Source organism: Pimephales promelas, chromosome 14, assembly GCF_988280905.1.
Source record: "Pimephales promelas chromosome 14, fPimPro1.hap1.1, whole genome shotgun sequence".
Classification (NCBI taxonomy): domain Eukaryota; kingdom Metazoa; phylum Chordata; class Actinopteri; order Cypriniformes; family Leuciscidae; genus Pimephales; species Pimephales promelas.
Genome location: NC_142782.1, coordinates 12,726,405 through 12,753,469, shown reverse-complemented (window position 1 = coordinate 12,753,469; position 27,065 = coordinate 12,726,405). Strand labels below are relative to the sequence as shown.

At 37.8% G+C, this 27,065-nt stretch overlaps 1 protein-coding gene across 1 annotated transcript in view; it reads right to left on the bottom strand.

Moving 5' to 3' along the window:
• Window positions 1–1,057: 1,057 nt before the first annotated feature.
• The window catches only part of slc12a5b (solute carrier family 12 member 5b), a 100,140-nt gene continuing 74,132 nt past the window's right edge, over window positions 1,058–27,065 (bottom strand). Inside the window, exons 19-26 of the mRNA XM_089119435.1 lie at window positions 25,230–25,399; window positions 23,497–23,628; window positions 23,306–23,413; window positions 14,999–15,124; window positions 14,454–14,641; window positions 12,071–12,085; window positions 11,778–11,911; window positions 1,058–9,536 (exon numbers count right to left, since the gene is read on the bottom strand). Of these exons, the coding sequence (XP_088975561.1) occupies window positions 9,445–9,536; window positions 11,778–11,911; window positions 12,071–12,085; window positions 14,454–14,641; window positions 14,999–15,124; window positions 23,306–23,413; window positions 23,497–23,628; window positions 25,230–25,399 (965 nt within the window). The 3' untranslated portion in view covers window positions 1,058–9,444. The remainder of the gene's footprint in view (window positions 9,537–11,777; window positions 11,912–12,070; window positions 12,086–14,453; window positions 14,642–14,998; window positions 15,125–23,305; window positions 23,414–23,496; window positions 23,629–25,229; window positions 25,400–27,065) is intronic.

Below are 27,065 nucleotides of genomic sequence, written 5' to 3'. Positions count from 1 at the left end.
GTCACAAAAATAGTTAACTGACCACTACTAATGCTTTATAACCACCTGTATTTACTTACACTTTCTAAGTGATCTTATGAATGACTGACAACTCTTAAACAACTGGTTTGTAAATAATGCTATACTTCATTTAGAAATTATTAATTGATCATTAACAAAGTATGAAAATACAATCATTAAACGCATTATAGATATGCTTATAAATCAAGAAAAAAGCATGTATAGCTATATTTATAAACTGTATATTAATGTTTTATAAATGATGAATTAACTGTTTACTCATGCTTAACTAATGATTAATAGTGTGCAGTTATTATAAAGTGTTACCCATTTGGTTAACACTTAACACAGAATCTGTTTACATTGAGTGCAAAAAGCCAAACCTAATAGCAAAGGCTAGTTTAGTTTCACTATCTACGCCAATCATTGATCAGATATTTTAACTTTAACACAAACAGCATACTTGTATTTACATTTTGCGTGAGTAACACCTATTCCAATTACAGCAGGCCGTTACACAGTCATTTGACCCTTTTATGGAGCAGGTTTTAAAAGAAAGTCCAAAAGCCTTAAATTGTAATTTCAAAAACTCGGCAGATACACTGCATTCACTGTTTTGTCATTGATTGAGTTTAATTAACTGTTTTCTTTATTAAAGATGAAAGAGAACACACACACACACACACACACACACACACACAGGCAATATTTTGTATATTACTGTAGGACGTCCTTGAAAATGAGATGATCCATCTCAAGGGGTTCATCCCAAAGAATACAATTTGTTACAAATTTGTTATAAAATGCAACACTGTGACAGAAATGTGAGGATAATAGTAAGGGCTTCAGATATTTATAAGTTCTTGTATTTGGCTATGAAACTGAATAAAGCAAATATTAAAAATTGAGGAAAAGACATCAAGTTTCATTATGAGGACAGTCCATGTTTTCCTGAATATTCTGATTTAAATGATAAAACTCACTCAAGACTCCACATCACACTGAATATTAAGAAGACACGAGCACACATTTAGCTCACAAATGAAAACACAATAAATGGTTGTAATAAACGACTTGAACTTTATTGCATTTTGTGCAGACAAGTCTATAAAATGGTCGAGAGAAACCATTATTCATAGAACATTGAAGCTTTTGACAAGATAAAACAATAATTTAAGATATAGTTTAAATATATATTTCATATAACACAATTGAGACACAATGTTCTATTTAGTTTTAAAATATTAAACTTGCATGGACACACAAATTAAACAGCTAGGCTAAGATAACTATAATGTGTCATATATTTACAAAAGCAACTGCCACGGTTTAACCTCTCTTTTCCAATAAAGTGATATGTCACACAGAGTCATATACGTAAAGAAACGGAAACACTTGACCCTTTTCCCCCCGTTACAGTCACGCTCACAAACATGCACCATTTTGACTCCTCGTGAGAACCGAAGCAGAAAACAGAAAACACATCACTAATCAAGATCACTGTCTTTGGATCTACACTGACTACCATACAAAAAAAAAAAGCATCAAATTGCCCTCCTATGGAGAAAGTCGAAATGTCGGCTGTGTAGAAATGCTCTTGCACACACTGTTGGGAAAGTTTCAGAAGTATCAGAAGATGTACGGTGCCATTAGAAAATCAGAATCAGTGTTCAAAAAATTGGAGGTGCGGTCTGGATATTTTCGGTTAAAACATCAACATGCTGAAACGGCTATCAGGAGTACTGAATGAATGATGAAATAACTTCTCCAGCCATGCAGTCTAAAGCCCCTTCTGTCTGGGATATCCCAACATGAAAGGATATCTCTTTGCATTGATTAGATTTATCAAGTCTGGCTAAATGGCCCATTCTACATGAGTCGGGATTCTCAATACTGCATCCAGTGATCACTCTGAAATAATCATTAGCACCTTCTGAAACACCTGCAATTTCAAATTCATTTCGCTGGTTATCTTATAAGCCCTGTAAATCGACTGGTAAACTGCGTTATACCAGTATAGAGTACAACAATGCCCGCCCACTTTTTCAGCGGCGTTGGATCCGGAAGAATTTTTTCTTCCATTCATTTCTCCCATAGGGATTTCAAAAAAAGTCTTAATTAAAGCCTTATAAGCCACGAACCAAACCAACCAGCTATAAGATGAATCATAACAGTACAAATTTTGATTTGAAGCAAAAAAGTACTTGAAAAAAAAAAAAAAGAATGTGCACTTAAAGGGTTAGTTCCTTGTAGGCCAGAACGAGAATTCCTTAGATTTCCACGACGCATGCGCGAGATTTGCGATCTGCTCACACCAGCCTTCACTACTTCAGATCGCAAATCTCGCGCATGCGTCGTGGAAATCTATAAGGAAGTCTCGTTCTGGCCTACAAGGAAGAAAAGAAATAGTCGAATAAACTCGTTATTTTTGTTTGTTTTTTCGCACAAAAAGTATTCGCGTCGCTTGATAAACATATAGTTGAGCCACGGTAGTCACTTGGGATATTTAAACATTTTCTTCATTGACTTTTTGGGCCGTCAAGAGGCAGTCCCTTAGGAGCCAATGTGGTAGTTATACAGCTCTCAAATTTAATCAAAAATATCTTTATTTGTGTTCCGAAGACGAACGAAGGTCTTACGGGGTTGGTACAGCATGGGGGTGAGTAATTAATGACTTAATTTTCATTTTTGGGTGAACTAACCCTTTAACGGCTTCAGTGAGGGAAAGAACTACAATGCCATGAAGCATTGCGAACAGCATAATCAAATTAAAAATGATGGAGAAATGTAAAACTATGCATTTATATATATACACACACAAAATATATTTTAAGTTTAGTGTAAAATATGCATATATATTGAAATATGTGAATATTTTTAGTGTAGGGAGGCGATTACGTCATTCGTCATTATGTAATGTCTGATTGGTGAAATTTTCCGCACAGTTTTTCACGTCGAATTTCGTTGAACACGATTATAAGAAAGCTGGCTGATGGCTTCAACAGAAATACACACTCTTGGAAGAAAAGGTTCTATATCAGCGCTACAAATTTGGAACCCCTAAAAGGTTCTATACAGAACCCTTTTTAAGAGTTCAATAATAAGAACCCTTTTGGGTTCATTCATTATCATTTGTTTTGTCCTTTCCGGATTAAATATTTCATATTATTGACAAACATCGACGCCCTAAAATGTGTTTAAGAATGCATGTGAATGATCACAAAATTCAAGATATAGGGGTTAGAAAATGTATATATTTATATCATTTTATCACGAAGAGTGCCATTTCAGTTTTTCTCCTCCAAAAATCAGCATGATTAAAACGTGATATTAACAGTTTAATAAACAATAATTTAATTACAACTACAAAATGTTGCAGAATAATGTAATATGTGAATGAATAATAGCCCATAAAGAACCTTTGTTCCAAAAGGGTTCTTGAACCTTTTTTAGCATAAACGTTTCTTTGGAGTTGAGTAAAGAACCCCATGCTATATATAGAACCCCAATGAACCCTTTTTCTAAGAGTGCATGCATGCAATTATCAACATCGTAGCTCACAGATTGGTTGTCTTTAAAGGTTTATCATTACAAATATATTTCCCTATGGAGGAAATGAATGGAGCTTTTAATTCTGGAACCAGACTGTTGCAATCTATACATTGTTGCAGGTTAGTGACATGTGAACATTGCATAAAAAACCCCCAAAATAAATCATGATTCTTCTATGCATTCTAAGGGCACATTCACACAGAGCGCTATTTTTCAATGTAAACTCGTAGACAAACGTCTTTAACCATTGCACTCGTGTCTCGCGTGTTGCGTATGAAACGGCATTCTACAAATCATCTCTAGACCTTGCACTTTTTTTGCTGACTGGCATCTTGCATTAAAAAAAGAGCTCTAAGGGACCATTCACACCTCTACTTTTCCATTGTTTTTCAATGTAAAGACGTGCTAGACGGATGCGTTTCACCGTTGCGCTCGTGTCTTTTTGCTGCGACTCTTGCATGACGCGTCGTTCTAAAAACAAGTTCAACTTTTTCAACAAGTTCAGTCTTTTTTCATGCTCCACTGAGCTGCTTCTCGTGTTTTTAACCGCAAAAACGAGTTCTGTGTGAACCGGCCCTAAAAGGTGCTTACTTCCAAGTTCCCTTCAAGCGTGCTCCACAGCGAGGACATGAAATAAGAACCAAAATACCAACAAATGAGATTGAATGTGAGAAAGAAACACTAACATTGCATTTTCACAGTGCTTATTTCTAGTTATGCTTTGGCCAATTTGGGGTGACTTTAGAGTTTACCGCCCCTTTCAAGGGAAGATAAGGAACGACATCCTATACCACACAAAGTTTATGACACTTCTTTATGTTTACAGCCTTGGGGAAAGATAAGAAGAATCTGATAAAATGAGATCGAAAAGCCCTTTGCATCGATGTGAATTCAATTCAAATAGTCAATACTCCATGATGAACGGGACTTCAGACATCATTGTCATCCGCAGAGAAAAACCTCTGTTCTCCGACAGCCAATATGGCTTAATCACGACATTGTCCCGGTATGTTATTCTTTAAATAATGTGGAAAGTTCTCATAAAACTGCAAGTCACCCTGGCAGATACGGAAGCTCTGATTTCAATCTATAGTACCTCTACCACTATAAACTATTCAGTAGAAAGTCATTTTAGATCCTCAAAGAAATTACTAAACTGTAATTGCATAGGACTCCAAAGAAGCCAAACTCGTCTGGTGTGTTGTAAATTCTAACGTACGGCACAGCAATGCAAAAGTTCCTTCAGATAAGATTATCATTTTAGAACAGAAGCAATAAACTTGGAAGAATTATGATAGGTATAGCACTTATTACTTACTTTGCAATTTCTGTTTCGGATTTTAAAAAAAAGAAAAAGATCAGTTGAGCATAACTAGAATACATGTACTTAGCTTTAATTCAAATTCTTTTTGCAAACAAGTTAAAAATCACTTTATAGACCACAACCTTTACACACTACCTTTGTGAACTTTGACATGACAACATATGAGGAAAGATGAGGTATGTTTGAATAGTATAAGGACAGACTGGCGGTGACATTTTGAGTCGTTTTGCCTGTCTTTGAGTTGTAACCCTGTAAAAACATTTTTCATTTGTCATTAAATTATTTCACTAATTTGGGTGTCTGAATGTAATTACACTTTCGATTTAAATGCAAAAAAACATCTATAAATATTGCATTTTTTTCTTTCGTTTTTTTCCCCCCCTCAGTCTTATGTTTTGGGGGAGCGCAATATATATTTACATTGTAATGAAGGTAGCAGCAAACTCAGCACAATTTGATTTTAAAGTTTAAAACATACATTTAGTTATTTTTCTTTTTTTAGGTCTCACAGTTACACAAGACGATACTTTACTAGTCTATTCAGTAATCGAATATATTTTTTTTCATCATTGCAATTTTACAAAAAAATAAAATAGTTTTTTAGATAAATGTGTTTTAATATCTTTCTATTTCTACCACACAGGAACTAAATAATATGCTCGTGCTCGTGAATTGAACAGTACGCATCAGTCGCTCACAGATGCTGCTTAAATGTAGCAAATTAGTGTCGTCTTTACAAATGTAAAAATAAACGAAAATGTCAGACATTCGTGACAAACATTAGACATGAGTTTAAAATACTATGCAGTTAAAATATGCTTTTGTTCACAAATTTGATTGGGTGAAAAAGGATGATTTAATTAGAATGAAACTGCACCTGGTTTACAAAGTAACTGGTAATGTCAGACACATGATATTGTATGTTATGATGCCGTGACCCAGCACTGTCCTTTTCTATATGAAAATGCAAAGATTGGTTCGTTTTTTTTTTAGATAAAAATGTTTTTCCTCTCATATGGCACGATTTATATTTTGTGATTTGGCAAGAGATATACCATGTTTTCCCATGATTACATATACCATGTTTTCCCATGATTACAATCGATCAAAAATTGCTGAATGAATAAATAATTTTCTTTGTAAATAAATATTTGAAATATAAATACTAATCCTTTTCTATTTACATTCCCTTAAGATATATGTAATTCTACTATTAAATGCGATTATTCAGGATTATATCTTTATGGAATACTTAAACTGTATATGGGTTTTCAATTCTCTCCATATTATGTACACGTGTGTAACTGAGCAATATATAATTCATGTCTGCTGATGATATTTTTCCATTTCATGGATCAAGTGAACATATTTGGGAAAGGAACATATCCATCAACCCTCCAATATTATAAAATCTACCCCAGTACAAACACACATACACACACACACACACGCGCATGGTCCAGCCCTCTCATACCGTACAGTATATGACTCTTAAAAGGCTGATGTAGTCAGAGGACATGCAGATGGTCAAGGGCAAAGCTGATAGTCATTGATCCAGTAGTGCTTACATTAAACACTGGCTCACATTAAACCCTGGTCAATTCTGTCCTTGGTGTAAAAACACACCTCAGACAATTACGAGGTACACTGGAAGACTTGTTTTCAACAAAGAAAGATTCCACTCTATTTACCCTATGATGAACAATAAAACAATGGAGTCATAGTAAAGGAACAAAATATAAAGCCTAAAGGGGCAATCACAATAGATTTTGAGATTCATTACTATACTAATAATTTGCTAGTATTCACTGCCTATTCAAATAGCTATACAATGTATGACCAATAGAGGTTTTAAAGGGGTCATTGACACGTAAGAGGGCCTGCAAAAAAAAAAAAAATCAGATTTTTTCAAAAATGTCTTCTTTGTTAAATATATATATTTAATATATATTTATATTATTTAATTAAGCTCCAAAAACAGCTTTTTTGATATTGGGATCTGTGATGTCGCAAGGGCAAACATTTGCATATGATTGCCTCCAGAGCAAGACATCGACCAATAGTTTTACATCATTGTACCACAGGCCCCGCCCACTGGCATTCAGTCGCTTAACGGCTGACATTTGCCCACGCTGGATATGAGCGTCCCGTCAAAAGCAAATTATAATCACTTTTTTATTATAAAGTTATACCCATTAACCCATTACAATCACTGCCTCTGTAATTATAATCACAGACTTCAGAAGGATCAGTGTCGGAAACACATGGATGGTTTATTTGAATGGTATCAGAGGATTGTATGTTTGTTCTGAGCATTTCTTTTGTAAATGAGGCATAGCATAATGGAGAGTTCACAGAGAAACTTTCATTGACAGATGAAGCAACTGAATCTGATAGCAGCTGTTTCAAAACACAAACCTACGTGCAATAGCGAGTGGGGGTTAATACCGTTTGTTATGCAATGGTGATAGCCAATCATAAGCAGTGTTGGGAGTAACGCATTACAAAAGTAATACATTACAGTAACATATTACTTTTTGCTGTAACGCAGTAGTGTAAGGCATTACTAATCAATTTTCAGTAATATTTTACTCGTTACATGTTCAGTGAGGCTTGTATTACAGTGTATTGTCTGCTTTTACTTCTTAAAGGCAACAGACTGTGTGAAAGTTTTAAAGCAGTCTTTTAGTGCCAGTTCAGAGCGGTCGCGTCTGTAACATTGTTTTTTCCTCATAAATGCGAACACGAAAACTAATATAAAATGAATATTTTAAGTTCTATGGAGACTGGAGAGCCAACCCTTCCTCATCCGATTTGCGCAGTGTAATTAACAGAATTACAAAAAATGTATTTTGCCTCCTATTTTTTTGTCACGCATGAATGTGTGTCTTTTCCCTAATATTAAAAATAAAACATAGACTGATATTTGTCTAATGTCTGGAGTCCTTTAAGGAAGTAGCCTATATACGTTTCAATACATGAATTTTCGGAGAATTTGTATTTCAAGTTTTGACTGCAAATGTCATGTCCATAATGCTGGACTTCCCCAATTTTAAATAATTTATCCTCAACTAGTTTTGTGGTGTAGGTCTACGTATTTTATAATGTTAACTTCAAATAATACTAATAGCCTAATTTAAAGATAAGGCAGCATTGGATATGGACGGTAAGGAGAATAACGCTGGACTTGGAAGAGGTGTGTCGCGATTCTGTAGGTTCGTGGATCTGAGTGTGGCGAATCGCGATTTCGGTTTCATATTGCATATCGTTACAGCCCAAAAGTTAAGTTCTACTTAGTTATTTTGGTGAAAGTAACTCAAAAGTAATACATGAGTAATGTAACGCATTACAATTCTGAGACAGTAATATTGTAAGGTAATGAATTACTTTTAAATAACAGTAACAAGTAATACCTAATGTATTACAGTTTGGAAGTAACTTGCACAACACTGATCATAACATAGTGATCATTCACTGACAAGCTTTAAAGGAGCCGCCCCTTAAAAACTGATCATTTCAGACAGAGGGTCAGAATGAGGGTTGAAAAAAAAAAAAAAAAATATATATATATATATATATATATATATATATATATATATTGTGCAAAAACAACTTTCTCGAAGAACATATTAAAAAAAAAAAATTAATAAATCCATGTCATGACCCCTTTAAATGTAATATTGCCATTATACCGTGGAGGAACATTTTAGTTTGGGAATCATATAAACTACCATGCAAAAGTTTGGGGTTGGTTGAACAAAATAAAAATAAAACAAATAAAATTGAACAAAAGTGACCTTTACATTGTTACAAAAACAAATGCTGTTGAACTATTCCTCAACGAATCCTTCAATTCTTCAACAGTACAACTGTTTTCAACATTGATAATAATAAGCAGCAAATCAGCATATTTAATTGTTTTGATCAAATAAATGAAGCCTTGGGGAGCATAAGAGACTTCTTTCAAAAACATCAAGAAAACTTATCGACCCCAAACTTCTGATTGGAAGTCTAAAACAAGTTTAGATGCACGACACACTTTAAAAGAAGTTGGATGGTTTGTAACGGTAACTGACAATCTTTCAACATTTAAAATCGACTGTTTTTTTAGGCCCACCCAAAATAAAGTTCCGCATGCTTAAAATCTAGTGTGACTGTCCCTTCAAAAAATGTTGTTAAGACATATAATATTAGATAAAGTTTAGATGGATCAGAGTATTTGGTCTGGTGTCACTGGAGAACATGGGCTTTTGGAAATGAGTCAGAATATAGTAACAAAGACCAACTCAATCATTTACTGATCTGTGTGTGATGTACGCTGTTGACTTTATGAAGTGAGAATGAAGCCAATAAGAGGAAGATAGAGTGACTGATTGAAGGATATAACTTAATAACGTGGAAGAAGTGACATCTACTAAGCTGGTGTCTTTTTAGACTATGTAGTGCAAAGTCATCTGATATGTGCTGGGGCGTTATTGCTCATGGTGTAGGTTGGGGTTTACTGGGACGTTCCGTTTATGCAGTGAGGGACGAGAGGTGAGGAATATTTGGTGGTTGAGCTGAGCCCCTCAAGAGTAGATGGTTATGACCTCACGTCCACCTCCACGCACGAGCAGGACTCTGTTGAGACCTTCGGTCAGGACCTCGAGGAACTCCATGTCTGTGTGTCTGAAGTTAAGCGGCAAACTTTGACATTTACATGAGAGTAGTCTGTCATACACAAGCAAGAAATAACTTCATAGTAAAAAAAAAAAATTGTTAAAGGTGCTATATGTAACTTTTCGTCTAAAATGAATCGTTTTTTTTTAATGCCTGTGTGTGAAGGGGTTGTAATCACATTTTACAATGATCCACTCGTCGGGTTTTGCTATTACCTCTGAAGGCCAGTATTCCTATTTTTATGTGAAGTCTCCGGGTCGGATTTTCTGCGAAATCCATCGGATGTGACGTGCATGCGCGCTCCCATACGGTCTATGTGACGGTACTGCAGCTGACATAGCCCGTTCTCATCCTTTAGCGCCATATGTGACGCTATATGACAAAACGGCGATATACTACGCATATGGCACCCTTTATCGTTAATATAACACGCGACCCCAAGGCGTCATAAATCCTTTAGCGTAATAAATCCCACACCTAAACCTACCCATCAAAGCACGTGTAATATTAACGATAACGGGTGCCATGTGCATAGTATTTGGCCGTTTTGTAAAGGATGAGAATGCGTTAGCTGACGACATGGAGTCTGATAACACCAAAAAATGACCTGCCTCCAGAACAACACAAACTCCACATAAATATAAAAAACAAAACAAAAATGTATCTGCTGAAGCTCGTCAGGCCAAACGTGAATCGGATCGGCTCAGGACGAAAACACGGATCAACATCGGCAGAGCGTTTGAATTATGAAGAGACCTCCGCTATTTTTATTGAGATAAATTACAAGTTTTCAGATATGCTGAAATAATGGTAAACTGTAATGAAATAGCAAGGTAAACTACAACATACAGTATTTGAGACATGAAATTAATACAAAAGACTGTTCCAGGATAGCAAAAAGTAGGTGCTTTAGAACGTAACTTTTATTTTATGTACTAGATCTACAGTCTAACGTCACTCATCCCACTACTAACATATTGTTTATAACACACATTTCCAGACACGTTTAGTACAGTAATGTTACTTACTACACTGTAAAAAAAAATATTGTTGGTTTAACTATAGGGGTTTTCTAACACCGACTCCCGTATAATGGAAATCATTATAAACATCAGCTATGCTAATTATTTCCCATCTGTCTTTCTGCTGTTATGGCGTTCGTCAGGTCCAGTTTTGTGTCCAGCCTCTCACAGGGATTTCGGATGCCCCAACGCCTGTGATGAGAGGACCAGCGCCTGTGAAGAGACGACTCAACGTCTGCGATATGTTATGGCGCCGTTTTATACATAAACAATATTTATATTTAATATTTATATATAAACAATATGAATGTAAGCCAGAGGAGAACTGGCCCCCGACTGAGCCTGGGTTCTCCCAAGGTTTTTTCTCCATCCAATCTGATGGAGTTTTGGTTCCTTGCCACTGTCGCCTCGCTTTTGGCTTGCTTTTGGCTTGCTCAGTTGGGGTTATTTAATATTTAACAATATTATTGATCTGTGTTGTACTACTTTCATGTTATCACTGTGAAGCTTCTTTGATTCAATCTGCATTGTGAAAAGCGCTATATAAATAAATGTGACTTGACTTGACTTGACTTAAAAAAGTAAGTAACCTGATTGCCTTAAAATTTTAAGTTGATTTAACTGGAAAAAGTGAGTTAATACAATGAAGGAGATTAATTTAATCATCAGAAATTCAAAATAATAAGTTATCTCAACTAAATAAATTATTTAAGTTGATTTGACAAAAGAAAAAATGTTGTGATAACAAATCTTGAAAATATATATATATATATATTACTGTTTCACTGAAATTGTTCAGGCTAGTTCACTAACCTTTTTCGTTATCAAATTATAAATTTGCCTGTTGACATTGCTGATTGTGAAAGATACACGAATAGTTGAAATACACGATTAGTAAGCTAGATAACACCACAAATGTAACATTATCATGGTACGAGCATGGGGCATTAGTTCAACGTCAAGCTGATAAAAGTAGCCTATCATTGTAACGGTGCAGTGGAGTTTCCAGCATGTTGTGTGACGCTTTTTCCGGTGTGTTGAAAGTCTCAGTGTGGCCGTGTACCATGAGTGCAAGCTCTTGTGTTCGAGCACACGCAAGAGCAAGAGCGCTCTTGTAAAAATTGGTTGCAATCTGAAACATCACCGATAGAGGCGGCTAAAAAATACATAGAGCACCTTTAAGTCAGATAGACAGTTGATTTTAGAGGAAAAAAGGATACAGTTCTCTTCTCCGGTGCGGTTCCTCGGTGGTCCAGGCATGTTTAGCAGGACTAGTTTAGCTTCTTGCGACTTCTTCACAATGACTCCGTTGAGCCTCTGTGCGTGGTGCATGCGCCTGACATTCGACTGATTCCTGTATAACACATCATAGGAAGAGCATTGCAAAGACTTTTTTTGTGCATGTGAGGGTGAAATGACAACATATTTGTATATATCTGCTTATTAGAGAGATATGAAGCATAGAAAAAAGGTGAAGGAATTAGCATTAGTGTTATCTTGAAAGTGTACTCACAGGTTCTCCCATTCCCTGAGGCATGAGCAAAGGGAAATAACAGTAAACAACCCAGTGAACAGAGAAATACAGGAACACAGTACAAATTCAACCGCGTTGAGAACGTCATTACCCGACCTCAATGACCTTTTTTTAAACAGTGTAACACAGTCTCATCCCAAGACGTCATACTGTATATAGCTGACGCCTTGGGATGTCTTTTGACCATACGTCAACATCCGCCGTTTTAGGGTACCCTTTAACGTCGGTTACATGACGATCCTGGGGCGTTATACAACTGACGCTTTACCTTTAACATCAGTTAGGTGATGGGGTAGGTTTAGGTCTAAACGATGTTAAAGGGTACCCTAAAACGGCGGATGTTGACGTATGGTCAAAAGACGTCCCAAGACATCATATAACTGACGTCTTGGGACGTCTTTTGACCATACGTCAACATCCGCCGTTTTAGGGTATGTATGAGACTGCGCTGGATGCACCATTAGGGCAATTATTGATCAAAAACCATTGGCATGTCGAGTGTCAACTTGAAAAAGTCAGGTGGTATGTGTTCGGAATAAACCATTGTTTTGTGTTTCACTGATTTTATTTTAATTTTTTTCATCAGGCGTCAAGAACAACAGTCTAACCATCACTGTTTTTGTAATCTGAAGTGACAAGAGCGAAACAATTAAAAAGCATGCAAGTTCTCTAATAATGATGGAAGTGTTTGTGTTTCAAAATAGAGTTTAACATATTGCTGCTGTTTATGGAAGCTTCCCAGCAAGCAATAGCTGTCATTTCACTGTCTCGATTAAATATAGACCCGATATAGTCCGGCTATGATGAGTAACCTACTTTTAGCCAAAATAACCTTGAATTCGGTTACATGTTGTTTTTGCCAAAATAACTTGTATGTTTCCTCATGTAAGCAAAGTCAACCATGATTACAAGGTGTGTGGTTTCATTTCTTTGACATGTTCTCTGCAACGTCTTTTAAATGCAAATTTGCTCACTGGGCTGTTTCCTAATAAAACATTTTAAAAGATAATTGCGACTTTTTATCTCACAATTGCGAGTTTACATCTGGCAATTCTGGCTAATTTTCTGAATTCCGAGATATGAACTGGCAATTGCGAGAAATAAAGTCAGAATTGCATAATATACAGTCAAAATTGCGTGTTATAAAGTCAGCATTAACTCGCAATTATGACCTTTTTATCCAGAATTGTGAGATATAAAGATGTAAGTTATAAAGTCCAATTCTGAGAGGAAAAAACTTCATAACTCACAATTCTGACTTTTTATCTCGCAATTGTGACTTTTTAACATATTTCTGAGACAAAAAGTCAGAATAGCTAGGTGTAAACTCGCAATTGCAAGAAAAAATTGAAAGAATCAGAATTGTGGGATTAAAAGTCACAATTACCTTATTTATTTTTTATTCTGTGGAGGAAACAAGCTTCCATAGCAGGTACTGCAAATATGCAAATACATACTATTACGTAATAAAACATATTTATGTATATTTAATGTGAATATATATTTAATGTGAATATACACACGCGTTTTAATTAAAGACATTTTAATGATAAAAAAAGCATTTGCTTATTTTAAATTATAAATGTAATTATTAATTAGATTATTTAAAATGATACTATTTATTATTATTAATATATTTCTTCCATTATGTCTTCTATTGTAGTCTTCTTATGCATCCAAACTAACAGGATCAATAAATGACATTATTAAAAGTTAGTGACCTTGAAAACAGCTTTTGTAACTCTTTGTGGAGGTGTAAAGTGAGTTTTGTCAAATTCAAGTGCTCCATAGACACATGTTCCATAAGAAAATCATCTTAATTAGCATGGGTCTATAGTTTTTATTATTATTATTGTTACTAAAATCAGAGAGAACCCCAAATCCTAAATCGCAAAGGTTTGACTAACATCTCACTCTCAACTAATTGAATTATATATCTCATCCCAAGAAGTCATATAACTGATGTCTTGGGACGTCTTTTGACCATACGTCAACATCCAACTTTTTAGGGCCCCCTTAAACGTCGGTTACATGACGATCCCAGGCCGTCATACAACTGACGCTTTACCTTTAACGTCGGTTAGGTGATGGGGCAGGTTTAGGTCTGCGGTAGGGTTAGGATTAGAGAACGTCATCTAACCGACGTTTAAGGGTACCCTAAAAAGGCGGATGTTGACGTATGGTCAAAAGACGTCCCAATTAGACGTCAGTTATATGTCAGTCTTGGGATGAGACTGCTCTGAATTATACAATGATTATGTGAAAATTTCCTTTTTTTCCCGCAAAAACTACGTTTTTAAAAATAATCTATTATAGCAGACACAATATATACTTAGTCGAGACCGCCATTCTCTTGACTCACGGTTTCATGTTGAACATATCCTTTACGTTGTCAGGGTTGGCCTCTGCTGGTTTATTGGTCTTCTCTGTTTCGTCCGTCCAGGTCATCTGCACCTCCTCTCCGGGGCTCATGGCCACTGGTGTGGGAGCGGTAGGGGAGGTGGGGCTAGTGGGGGTGGGGGTGGCATTTTTGCCCTGAATTAGTTGAACCTGTCGAGGACGGGAGAGACGGACATACTAAGAGAAAGGTAAAAAGAGTGAGAGGGTAGAGAGGGATGAAACAAAAATCAGGAAGTGAGAATTGTCGCTTTTTCCCGGTAACCTTGTTTTCAGAGGGATAAAGAAAAGACAGGGTGTTAACAGAAGATAATGATTTTCTAGTAGATAATGACTGAGAGAAGAGAGAGAATTGCAAAAATAGAAAGTGATGAAGAGATGCTATCTTCATGGCTGAAAGGTCCGTGTTTTCATCTAATCGGCTTGAAGGAAAGGCGTGATTAGCTCAACTGGAAAACAAGCACAAAGTCACACACTGGCACAGAGACAAAACTGAGAGACAGCAGCTACCTCCTCCTCGGGTTTCTCTTCGCCACCTCCTGTCACGGACTCCTCGGCGATGCTCCTCTGGGGGTGCAGGTTTGAAGGGTTCTTTCGCCGTATAGAGCCACGGGACACATCTGTGATGCTCTGAATCTGAAGAGACAACATCAGCGCGGTTAGACTGACTCAAAAGGCTAAACATTGATGTCTGTTAGAATAAACCTTGTGAAAATTACGTCTGCTTAACTGTATTGCCAAATTAGGCTTAACTGTAACCCTAACCCCAACTCAATTCTTAAAAGTGTATTTTTACTTGCAGATATTATATTAATGAAATAAAGGGAACTTAAGTGTACTTAAAGGAGCTAAACGCAAGTCTCTGAGTTTTTGCAGAACTACACCCCCTCTGGCGACAACCGAAACTGCAACCAGAGCTGGCGCGTTCATGGAGGAACACACACGCATGCACGTTTGCACGAGCTGTTGTTCATAACCTAAGGAGCATCAGCCGCACACTGTGCGGCACACATCTTTTGTTACAGTCATAATGAGGTAATACAGTAATAAATCTGCAAGTCATTTAAAATATATGAAAGGAAAGGCATTCGAGTAAATTACACACTTAGTGTGTGAGAGGCGGAAACGGGGGTAGTAGAAAACTTCGGTTTTTATTTCCATCTATCTCCCTGTGCTTACTGTATCCACTTATGATTGAATTATTATGGAAACACGTTCAGTTATCACTTTGTATTGGACCCGTTTGAGCCCGAGAGCAGACCGGAGATCTCTCCGTTTGTTGAAAGCCTTCCCGATGTTGACTCTCGTCTTATTCCGACGCCTGGCACTGGACAGACAGAAGTTTTATTTTCTTTGTCTCACGCGGAGTTTGCGTTGGGGTTTGGAATGAACTACAAGCCGGTCTCTTTTCGCGCCATATACAGATTAAATGAAGTGCACGTCACCGAAAGCAACAGATATGAGCTGGATTTTATTAATCATCGGCTAATTTCAAAATCAGCAAAGACAGCAATAAGAGAGATCGGCAACAGGCCTGGTAAGATCATTTCATTTCTTTACTTTTAATGAAGATGGTAGTGTTAAGCGTCTGCGACTTACTTTCACTTTGATTTGCGATAGATTGCGGTGCGCTGGCTTGATGAATGGGGGCTCAGCTGCTCATCTGAGGTGATGCGCATCGTCATATATGACTAAAATAACATGACATATAGCTTGGTTTCAACAACCAGATGCATTTACACTTGTCCAGTTTCGTCTGGAATGCGGCCCAGACCACGTCCTCAAGTGGTTTGAGCGATCGGATTCAAATCCGTCTCGAATGCGTTTCGGAGGGCATTTACACCCTGGTCTTTTCACGATCGAATAAGCTATCCGATCACAGAAAACGCATCAAGTGACCAGGTGTAAACAGCCCCTTTGAATCCATCTTCTACTTTTGCGGAAAGCTGACTAGAGTTGTGTCGCTTGAGTTGTCTTCTCTGATACGGAGAACGGCAGCGAATAGCTACACGAACCTGCCAGACATAGCCAGGCGAGCGTGAACGCACATGACGTCACGCCCAGTATCAGATTCGAGCCCGAATCCCTCTTATATATTTCACTGTACAGGATTATAGAGGCGATCGCAGTGATCAAAGAAGGGCTCATTCAGCTCATCAGGCGATTGTTTAAGCATGTATGGGTTAGAAAACGGCTATTTTTAACATGAAATGTTGCGCAATGCACCTTTAAAGAGAGTACATGGTAACACTTTATTTTACACTGTCCTTATTTTACGTCACATGTAGTTAGTAATAACTAAAAAATTCTGCATAGTTATATGCAACTAACCCTTAATCAAACCTAATCTTAATCTAACTCTACAGTAAGTACATGCAGTTAATTATTATTACTCGGTGTATAGTTACAGTGCAACACAGACACCTTAAAATAAAGTTTAACCCTATGTTTTAAGAAAATATGATCATATAACACCAATTTTATCATCTCTACACTGGTGGTTACCTCATCTCTACACTGGTAATTAAGTTCCGTATCAATTACAAAGTATTACTACTGACCTATAAAGCCATAAATGGTTTAGCTCCTGTGTCCTATGGAACTTCTATCGCCCTACAATCCATCACGTTCTTTAAGATCACTAAATTCAAGGCTTCTGGTCATTCCTAGGATATCTAAGTCCACTAAAGGAGTGAGGGCGTTCTTTCATTTAGCTCCTAAATGTTACTCAAAAGAATACACCTTAGAATTAATCCTCCGTTTATTAGATCACATTGCCTGTTACACCACCGCGGTGTACGCTCAAAAACAACAACCCAACACTTCCGGGAACTTCATAATAAGAGTCCCCCTTTTCCTTTAGTAAACAGTCATATGAAATCGTAAACAATATTCAGCACAGAGGTTCAATGTACATTAACACATTTTTTACTGACTTAAACTTAACAAACTCCCACTCTTCAAAAAAAAAAAAATTATTATTATTTTTTTTTTTAAGTCAACATACTAACAGGACATACTGAACAACATCCTGCTTGAACAAAAATACGAACTGGTAAATTTTAACCAGATTTTGGGTACAACTCAAAGATAGACTTTGTTTTAATTCAGTTTACATTGTCCTTCACTCAGTGCCTTGAGTAACTGGCAAGCTGATGCCCCCTTCTTGGTAAGACAGTCCGCAAGTTGTTCTTTTGTGTTGTACCACAGTACTCGCTCTACTCTCTGTGTTTGTACAAGTTCTTTGATGCTACTTATCTCCAGACGGAGTCTTTTCTCAGAGACTGACTTTGTGGACTTAAGTGCATCAGCAAGCGAATGATTGTCTGTGACACAGATTATTGGTGGAGCATGATCAGCATCACCAGCAGTTAGTTCTGAGAACAGTGTGGACAGAAAAATACAATTGTCAATTCCATCAGACATTGCCAAAGTTTCACCAGCAAGTGTGCTCCGCACAATCCTCTTGACTCTCTTTGATTGCCATGAAAGGGGTGAGAATTTTCCATTTTCTCCCATTAGAAGAATCAAGTGGCCTCCTTGAGTGCCTCCATCGGAAAGATTTCCAAACGAAGCATCGCTGAACACAACCATCTTAAGAGCACTGTCTCTGCCCAAGTGTTGGAAGTTTAGAATTACCTTCTTGGACTTAAGTTTGCACACTATCCGGTTTGCTTCATGAATTGTCTGCACAGTAGCATTTTTTATATTAGATGTCAAATTGCTTGCATCAAATATAACATCTGGCCTGCTCTGCCTTGCCACCCAGAGAATTTGGCCTATTTTGGATCTGAGCTGATCTTTTTCCTCCTCGCAGAGAGATGAGTCTTGTTCCACAGCTCGTGAAGGATCCAGATGTATGGGCTGCATGTGTTGAATGTAGCTCTCCTGGTGTATTTGTACTTTTCTGTCAATAGTCACAAAATCTATTCCCACATAACAGAAGTGATCATGTTCCTCACGTCCAACTTGGAAAACAGATCTAAGGTGTGGTATTACGGTTGAGGAGAAACTTTCCGTGCCTCCCCATAAGAAGTCATCCACATGACAGGCAAGCACCCCAGTGACAATGCAGTCCTGATCTAGCCAATAAAAAACAGCTGGATCAACCTTGGACATTTTTCCTCCTGCTTTCAGCACTATGTCTTTGACTCTATTGTACCAGTACAATGAAGCATCTGCCAAGCCATATACACACTTTTTTAGCTTCCATAATGTTCCTTCACTGACGGCCTCAGGGGGAGGCCTGATGTAGATGTCACGTGACAACTCTATTCCCTGTAGAAATGCAGATTTTATATCCATAGAATGAAGTGTCCACTGTTTTTGACAAATAACTGCCACCAGCAGTCGAAGAGATTCTGAAGCACATGTGGGTGAATCCTTTTGTAGCTCTGACACATTTAACTCCTCAAAACCTCTGGCCACCAATCGTGCTTTCGGTACTAGTCCAGTTAGTGTTTCCTTGAGAGTGCATACCCATCTGGTAGAGATGCACTTTTGTCCCTCATCCTGAACTTCCTCAAACACACTGTTATCTCTCCAACTCTTCATCTCTTCTTGTTTGGCTAGGTCAAAGGACAGATCTTTTGTTACCAATACATCCTCACTGACATTTGTGACACTTACATCTGTAACAGCAGGTTCTATTTGAAGACACTCTAAACATGATATGTCAACTGAATCTTTACTGCCTGCAACATTAGTGGGTTCTATGAGCAGAAGGTTATACCAGTCTTTGTATTTGCCAGTAGCTTTGCCTGCACGCCCTATTACTTTTGCTTTGTGAAAAGCCCCACTGTCTCTGTCTTTGTATTTTAGAACTTGCCCTGTTTTTAGACGGACCTCCTTTCCTTGCTCTGTATCACTTTGTGTCCCAATGTCATCACTTGTGGGTTGTGCTGCTACATTCTGCCCCATAGTGGATACCCCTGCGTGCTGAGTTTGCACAGAACTTTGCTCTATTTCGGTTACGGTGTCTGTTCGCTCCGTGTTGTTGCCAGAATCTTCTGTCGTCTCCTGTCTTGGCTCATTGTTTGTGTCAATTTCAGCATCATCCTTACTGACATGTTGATCTCCACTGTCTGGGTTTACTTTTCTTAGCCTGAGATAGTGTACCCTAATGCAGGTTCCTCCATGTCTGACAAACACCACAGCACCATCCTGGCCAATAACAACTCCTGGTCCTTTCCACTTTGGACAATCAACTCTCTTGTAGTACACTTTATCACCCATTTCATATTTCTCATCTGTGTGACGCAGTTGTTTACGTAGTGCTCGCCGTATTCTTTCTGAGCATTCTGCTTCAGTGAACGCCTTTCTTGATGCATGTAAAGCGGAGATGTGTTTTGCCACCCACTCACTTTTCGTGGTGCCCTCTAAAGCTGGGGGCTTGTCGGTTAATACAGATGGCAGGTTGGGATTCTGTCCAAACACCAACTGATGAGGACTGTAGCCATGGACATTTTGCATAGTGTTCTTTGCCATAAGAGCCCAGTCCAATGCAGTGTCCCAGTCACAGCCATTACTTGACTTCACTTTCATCATGATCTCAGTAAGTGTTTGGTTGTGTCGCTCTGTAAGTCCATTACTCCACGGGCTGTATGCTGCTGTTGTCTTTATTTCTATGTTGAAGTTTTCTGCCATGTCTCTAACCTCATCATTGTTAAATTCTCCCCCATTGTCACTAAAAAGTTTCTGAGGTGGACCATGTACACTTATCCAGACATGGACAAAGTGTTTCACTATTTCAGAAGATTTCTTTGTGGTTAGTATGCTGCCGGCACTAAACCTTGTGAACTGGTCAATAATGTGGAGATACCACACACCTGGTTGAAGTTCATGCAGATCTACTGAAACAGTTTCATTGTACTGTGATGCCAGTGGTAGGCCAACAGCAGGCTTTGGTTTGGTCTTACTGTATCTTTGACATGTTTCACATTCACTGACAATTTTTTCCAGAATGACACTACATTCTGCATCTTTATTCCCAGAGCTAGTAAGAAGTCTCTGCAGTCTGTCAGCAGAAGCATGACCAAACTGTCTGTGAAGCTTCATCAGGATTTTGTGTTTTTCTGCTGAACTAATTTTTTCTGAGATTGTCAGTATTTCCTCTTCACACTGACTTTGTACATTCTCATTCTTTTGTTCTGTTAGAGTGACATCTTCAACAGCCACCAAGACACATTCGTCACCTTGAATGGTTTTCTTTTCATTGTCCATGATGTTTACACAGTAATGACCAGAGCTTGTAAAGTCAAGTTTTACAGGTTGACTAAACATCACCGCACTGTCATTCTCCATATCCAGCACTGTCCCTGCTCTTTTCATGGATGCCTTGCTCAAGAGTAGTGGAATCTTCGCTGGCACAACTTCAGTTTCAATATGACACTTAGTTTGTCCAATCTTTGCAGGAATTTTCAACTTTCTGTTGGAATAGACCACTTTTCCATCACCAAACTTAAAGGGTCTGTGACTGGGTGTTTCTGTCTTTCTCAGGTCTTTTATCTCGTTTTGGCTTAGTTCAGCGATGTAACTGTTTATCCATTCCTGTCCACACACAGTCCGTGTGCATGCAGTGTCTATTATTGCTGAGCCGAAACACTCTGTCATAAATATTTCTGCTTCAGTGGGACACTCTTTAGTATACAGAGTAATGTTGCACTCCTCTATATCATCTGTTTTACAATCTTCAGTAAGTTTGACTTGCTCACCTCTGTGTGGACAGTCTTTGGCCCAGTGGAATGTGCTTTGACAAACAGCGCACTTTGATCTGCGTCCATATCTGTCCAGAGGGTTGCTGCCAGGCAGTGGTGTTTTTTGCTGAACATTTTGTGACCATGGCTTGCTCCTTTGTCGCCTTTGTTCCGTTACATATGCTGTTTCCTGATTAATCCCCACAGTAGAAGCGGACTTTCCTCCGAAAATCCTCTTCAGTGCTGACTTCATTGACGCAAAATTCAAATCTGTACATGCTGTCAGAGCTAACTGTCGGTCTTTCACTTCTAAGCACGCAGTGTCCAGCAGTTTAAATGCTAATACTGCGTCGGGAAGCTCCATATTATATTTACGCATCCGCGAGTACCGTTGTTCAAAATCAATTATATAGTCTGTCATGGAAACACTGCTATCTTTCATAATCCGGTCAAAGCTCGAGTACGCCTCGTAAACTTGGTCCTTTTCTTCTTTGAGAAACAAATCATCGAGTTTCACTAGTAAAGTGTTCATACCAGTGTCCTTATTCAAATCGTCTACCGGTATTTCCATCGCCGTTTCTCTCGCTCTTCCAGACAGCGCCAAAGCCACAGCAAGCGCCTGTTTTTTTTTTTCGAGTTCCGTAACCCTAGTCCAAATTGCGACTTCATTCTTCCAACTTTCATATGGCTTTCCTTCATCAAAGGTTGGGGGTGTTCTATAGTTGCTAACCATCCTCTGCTACCAATGTTACTCAAAAGAATACACCTTAGAATTAATCCTCCGTTTATTAGATCACATTGCCTGTTACACCACCGCGGTGTACGCTCAAAAACAACAACCCAACACTTCCGGGAACTTCATAATAAGAGTCCCCCTTTTCCTTTAGTAAACAGTCATATGAAATCGTAAACAATATTCAGCACAGAGGTTCAATGTACATTAACACATTTTTTACTGACTTAAACTTAACACTAAAAACTCTGGAATAGCCTTCCTTATATTGTTCGAGGCTCAGACTCGCTGTCCCAGTTTAAAACTAGATTAAAGACGCATCTCTTTAGCCAAGCATTCTCATAAGGCTTAGCAGTTGAATCAGATCGAATGCATTAATATTATTAACAGCAGCTATGCTAATTATTTCCCATGTACTTTTCTGCTGTTATCAGCGTAAATAGCGTTCATCAGCTCCAGTTTGTATCCAGCCTTTCACAGAGACTTCAGATGCCCAAACACCTGTGATGAGACGACTAAACGCCTGTGAAGAGATGACTCAATGCCGGTGATATGTTATGCCCTATTAGTAACTAACTGTATTTTGTCTATGTACATTTCTGAAAGGCACTTTCTGTAAAGCTGCTTTGAAACAATATTTATTGTGAAAAGCGCTAGACAAATACATTTGAATTGAATTGAATAGTTACACTTTTAAAAAGTGCAATCCAGTAATCTAATTATTACATTAATATAACATACCCTTAAAAAGTGTTTAATTGTATTGAATGTGCACTACTGTACTTTAATTCTTAATTTATTGAAGTATTGTACTTAAAATTTTAAAAGTATATTTGATATATACTCACAAAAAAATATATTTTTTATTTAAATAAAAATGTGGATTTCATACATTTTCTTATTCAAACTAAATCCTATTATCCAGCAATGTCCATCCCTTAATCATTCATTCCTTTCCACCAAAAATCTGTTTTACAGTCAATAATAACAAAAGACAATACAGTCTTTTTTGATTCTGTTAACCAAATGCTTTTTAATCTTTGCTATTCCTTCAATGCAAATGAACAAGCGCGCCGTTATTGGTTGAGCAGTGACGAGTGTGTTCAAGTAAGCCAGATATGTGCAGATTTTGTGCGATATGCTGTATTTAATACATCACAATGACTCAAGAGTTGAGTGTTTGCGCTACAATTACGCAGATTTGGCTTACACAAATTTATATATGTATATATTTATATATATAGTACTCTGAAGCTCAGCTAATTGCATTTTTTATTTACATTTAAACTATAACATTTTCATTTGATTAAAAGTGTATGCTAAAATGTAAAAAGTATGCTAAAGTGTATTTCTTTTTCACAAGGAAAAACTGTTCTTTGACTTGGATACCTCTCTCTCACGCTCGTTCTTGGTAAGATGCATCTCTTTGAGGATTTGCGATCGTTGCTCCATCACCAGGGTCTTTTCGTAAGTGTAGGCTGAAATGTCGCCGTCATGCTTGAATGAAATGAAAGAACAGGTTAGAATGATGGTTTCTAGTATCAGCTCATGTGTGTGAAGAAAGCATTTTTGTTCCTCACCATTTCAACCACCTCAACCTCAGCATCAAAGCGCAGGTGATAGAGGAATGTCATCAGGTCTTTCTTCATCTGAATGCTGTTGTCGTCCATCTGAGCCACAGTGAAGATACGCATCTTGCACTTCCTCCACACCTACAGTTGAACCACAGTTATTGTCCAGGGCTGTGTTTATTAAAAGCCTTTTGAGCTAAGTTGATTGTAGAGACCATTGGTGCTAATGGTTTTATGATTTACTTAGGCTTACAACGCTTTTGAGAAACTCAGCCCAGTATAGCAATCGAGTCAGTATTTCTCATTCACAGACATGAACTGAATGTGTTCTCAGTTTCAATCCCTAGTGAACGGCCTCACAGGCAGCAATTGATTTAAAGTACTAAAATCAAACATTAACTTCCACACTTTACATAACTCCATTAATGCTCAGCCACTCCACATAAATATAGCACTGGATGAGAGACTTGACAATTCACACAGTGATTTCTCAAATTGGTGTTTGAAATTGACATATTAAGCTACAAATATTGGGTGAAATAGTTTAAATTAAAATGGAACTGTTTTTAATACTTTTTAATTAATACTCCGGCAACAACAAAATTGGAGAATCTCACAGCCAAAATGTCAGAAACTGTCAGTGGCGATGTTCAGCCTTACAGAATATGTTCGAACCGGAGTCGGACACAAATGGAGAGACTCAGGACGAAGTTTAGAATGATGAATTTATGTAGTTGTTGTGGAATGAACTTTATTCAACCTATCGATTAGCATGTTTCGTCATGATCAACTGTAAATTGTTGTACAGGTTCTCATGTGGGAACTTTAGTATGATGTTGGTATTGACCCATCTTTCAGAATCAACTTTTGTGCAAATCCAAAAAACTAATTTAAATTAGTTATTAACTAAATTAAATTAAATTAAAATAATTAAAAAACTAAGATGGTGCCGCTTTGAATAAGTCTATAGGGCAGATCATCACCAGGTATGGGCGGTGCTTGTACCTATTTATGAGGATTATGTGGGTGGATTTTTACCATTACAGGCTGATTGTGGACATACACACTGTGGACACTTATCAGTTTTCAAACACCATGTAAAAGTGAATTTTGCATAACTAGTGCAGAGTCGGTGCAAAATCTGTTTTTGTGTTTGTTTTTAGTAATTGATGGTTTGGTGTGTTTGAAGGCTCATTGTTACAATTACACAGCAAAAGTTCAGTGACATTTTTATTTGTAGCTGACTTAATGTTTAGCTCAATGTCAGCATGTTTATTTTTAAACCACAACCTTCTAAACATCTTCAATGTGTGCTTTTTTTAACCTATATATTTCACGATATCTTTTGCATTTCTAATCCAAACAATGTCAAACTTGGCACTGCACTTACTAATGCTCGTAGCAAGACACCTGTCAAGTTTGAAATCCATCGGACTAATCGGTTTGAAAGATATTCTAATAACAGACACACAGACAGACTTTCCTGTAATTTATAGATAGATAAGTCTCCTTTAAATGCAGCATACAGTTAATTGCTGCCTTCAATTTTGAAAAGCCTTGGAGTTGCTTGCACGCCTCTGATGCCTAAAATGCTGTTTAGGTAAGAAGAGTTTAGACCAGAGCTGTACATTTCTTGTCCATGATCAAGCTACTATTATCTACAAACAATAAAAAAATAAAAAAAATTCTTCCATCATTGTTCTGAACACTGTGCCGTGATACACGTATGCATGTTTGTATACCTTGTGCTGGCGCAGAAGAAAGGGAAGGAGCATGAGCATGCCTCCATCATGGACAATCCACCACACATCAATGTAGCCCTCGGTGAAACGTTCTCCATTTGATGGATATGCAGAGATGTTCTTCGGAACCAGCAAGGCCAACTGAGCTGCGGTGGTCTCTCGAACAATCTCTGTGGGGACAGAGCATTATAGTCAAACACACTTTTTTGTGTGATCATACATATAGCTGAACGAAAAATATTTTGATTTGATTTTTCGGATAAAATTTGCAATTGCGATGAAAATGCAACACTGACAGTTAACAGGCTATGGTAACAATGGTGAATTACCACTTTTTACATTGTAACACGCTTCAATCTGAAACATGCAGTGGATTTATTTATTTCATTAAATCACAGACTTTGTGATTTATAAAACACACAAAGCCATATCGCAAATTCAATTTTATTTTAGTTAATCATGCAGCTTTAGTGCATGCAGTTAATATTCATCTATGAAGATATCCACCATAAAACTTCAAATAACAGCCGAGTCCCAAATAGACGCCTGTCTCTTTTACACTCCTGGTGTGGCTGCAAGTTTGGGTAAATAAAAGCCGGTCTCAAATAGGTAACTGCTGGATCTTGGTGTGGCGAAGTCTTCTGTTATGAACTGCTCTGAGGCATGGAGATGAAGATCCAAATGCAGCTTTATTTAAGATTAGTCGTACAGGCAGGGTCAAGAATTAGCAGACAGGACAATGGAGAATACACAGTGGGAATCTGGGAAACAGGCAGAGGTCAGGGCAGGCAGCAATAATCAGAATCCAAGAACAATAGAGGCCAGGTCTGTTTTTTAGTTTCGGGTTGTATTTAATCTTCTAAAACCTGTCAGATCGTCCACTTTTTGGTCTTTTTTGATTGGTGAGTTTGTAGAATAGAATGACTGTTGTGCTTTGACAGGGCGCTTAACAAGCAGAAAGAGAGAGAGCCCCCCTGCTGCACACACGCACTTCAAACAACACGAGCACTGTCTTGCTCTCTCTCCCTTGCACATATTAATCAATACCAATTGACACGATAGTAAAAGGTCGGAAGATCGCAGGTTCACGTGGAGCATTTGTAGATTTTTAGAGATTTGAGACTCTAGGCCTACACTCAATGAACAACATCTCAACAATAAAATTATAAAGGCCTGTCTCATATAGACGCCCGTCTCAAATACAAGCTGGTGCAGTTCGACGAATTGGCAAAAAAGAAAACGTATGTATCCTTTATCATTGCTCATAATTGGCACAATCATCCTGTGTTAACACAAAAGTCATAAAAACATGGGTAAAAAGCTCATCAACCAGATATGAGAAATGTTTTCCAAAAGAAAGACTGATATATGACTGAAAGGAATGTAAAGTCTCAATCTAAATTCAGTCTAAAACAGACAAATATACCATTACAGTGCATCCTAATCCTGCACACTCTATATAGTATATAAGTTTATAACCAAAAGTGATTTTGACGAATGGGGATCTCGCTCGAGAGCCGAAAAGAGCCAATGCACATTGGCATGCGATAATTGCACCAGCTGCTATGCATCACAGATCGTGTGTTTCCAGATGTGGCCAATGTTTGATTCCGGCTGACGATCATGCCGCTGATATGGCCGTCATGGATGACTCATATTCCCATTGTGTGAACATGACCATCGTGGTGTACCGGTGGAGACTTTGATACCTTGAAAGAGGTGGAGCCCCTTCACTTATTCCCCAAGGATCACAGTGAGAGGTAACCCACAGAGTCTTCGGGCCCCTCCCTCCTCTGTAGCACAGCAAACCGAGGAGCCTCCAAGAGAAAAGGCAGG